The following is a 1,357-nucleotide window of genomic DNA, read 5'->3' as shown; positions in this document are numbered from 1 at the left end:
CAAAACACAATCACGGCCGTGATTACATGGTCGTGATGTTGAGTTACCATCATTAACGTCGTTTTGAATTTGTACATATTTTAAAACGGCTTCTTTTTTAAACAGAGTGAAGAAGCCAGCAAACCGCGTACCTCTTGGTCGCCCTCCTGTGTCCAAACATTACAAAGCTAAGCATATGTCTAGAAAGGTAAGCCAACTTTGACACATCATTTATTTTAATAAAGTAATAGGTAAACCAATGCAATGTACTCTGTAGTTTTGATAGCTTTGTGCCCATAATTACAAAACCGTTTTTATTATGCCCTATGTCGTTCAGACATCCAAAAAACGTCGAGGTTTCATTAAAAACAAACTGGAGACGAAAAAAGGTTTACGATCTCGCCCAGTAACCAATCAGAAGACGACGAAAAGGTCACGCAAAGCAAACAAAAGGTCACTGTGATGTCACTATAACGCAGCTGCAACGTCATGAAAACGACTGTGCAATGATTGGTTTTAAACCGGAAAATGCGGAAAAATCGGAACCGCCAGAATTTAGCATATGGTTTCGCTACTGTCTTTTCTGCAGCACAATTTGTCGTCTCTAAACCGGTGTATTACAATCGTATTTGGTGTGCCAATGAAAATTTACCGAGTGTCTATAACCGTACTGTTTCCGATGCAGTCTTATGTTCGTGTCGTTACGTTACACTAAAACGAGTATTTCACCTAAAGAAATATACACACGGGCTGTATGGTTCGTCGTGTTTGTATGTATGTATCTATGCGTGTGTGTTTGTACTCGGTCCGTCATTTTTACACCCATCTCCCAATACTGTGGAAAGCGCAACTAATTATGTGTTTTCCGAAAATCGGCTACCTGAAGAAATTCGTCCAATTTCACTTCGTAAGTTCATCGTCATTTGCTGCTGGCTTCTGCTTCAGCAAATTGGAAATGCCGCGTCAACATTAATTGTTCCATTACACAGAAAGGTAGCATTTTTTTGTGTACACCTTGTATCGTGATGCCTATGTATGAAACGGGGAAATAAATAAAGCTGCTGATTACTCGCTTATTGAAAGACCCGAATATTCCGTAATGAGAAGAAGGTCACCTCGAAGTAGGATCAAAATTCACAAAACTGTATTGTTGTTTCAAGATTGGTAAAGAATTTGTAGTAAAAGGATTAATTAATATAGCAGGGTGGGGGTGGATGGGACATCTTTTCATTTCGTTTTCTCTTTTCATTTAGTAGTAAACAAAGAATATTTAATGAATTATAAAACCGTATCTTCACGACTGCCACAAACCGTTGTTAATTGTTTAAAACACGATCAGGCTATTTGGATATTATGTGTTAAAGGTGTTCCATCTTTC

General features: G+C 38.3%; 1 protein-coding gene across 1 annotated transcript in view; it reads left to right on the top strand.

Annotated features, from left to right (window-relative positions):
* Positions 1-978, top strand: part of LOC100182725 (dolichyl-diphosphooligosaccharide--protein glycosyltransferase subunit STT3B) — an 8,427-nt gene extending 7,449 nt beyond the window's left edge. The window contains exons 18-19 of the mRNA XM_026836892.1: positions 68-187; positions 317-978. Coding sequence (XP_026692693.1) covers positions 68-187; positions 317-442 — 246 coding nt within the window. The 3' untranslated portion in view covers positions 443-978. The remainder of the gene's footprint in view (positions 1-67; positions 188-316) is intronic.
* The last annotated feature ends 379 nt before the right edge of the window (positions 979-1,357 follow it).

This window comes from Ciona intestinalis, chromosome 1, assembly GCF_000224145.3.
Source record: "Ciona intestinalis chromosome 1, KH, whole genome shotgun sequence".
Classification (NCBI taxonomy): Eukaryota; Metazoa; Chordata; class Ascidiacea; order Phlebobranchia; family Cionidae; genus Ciona; species Ciona intestinalis.
The sequence above is the reverse complement of the archived record's forward strand: the minus strand, read 5'-3'. Positions and strand labels throughout refer to the sequence as shown.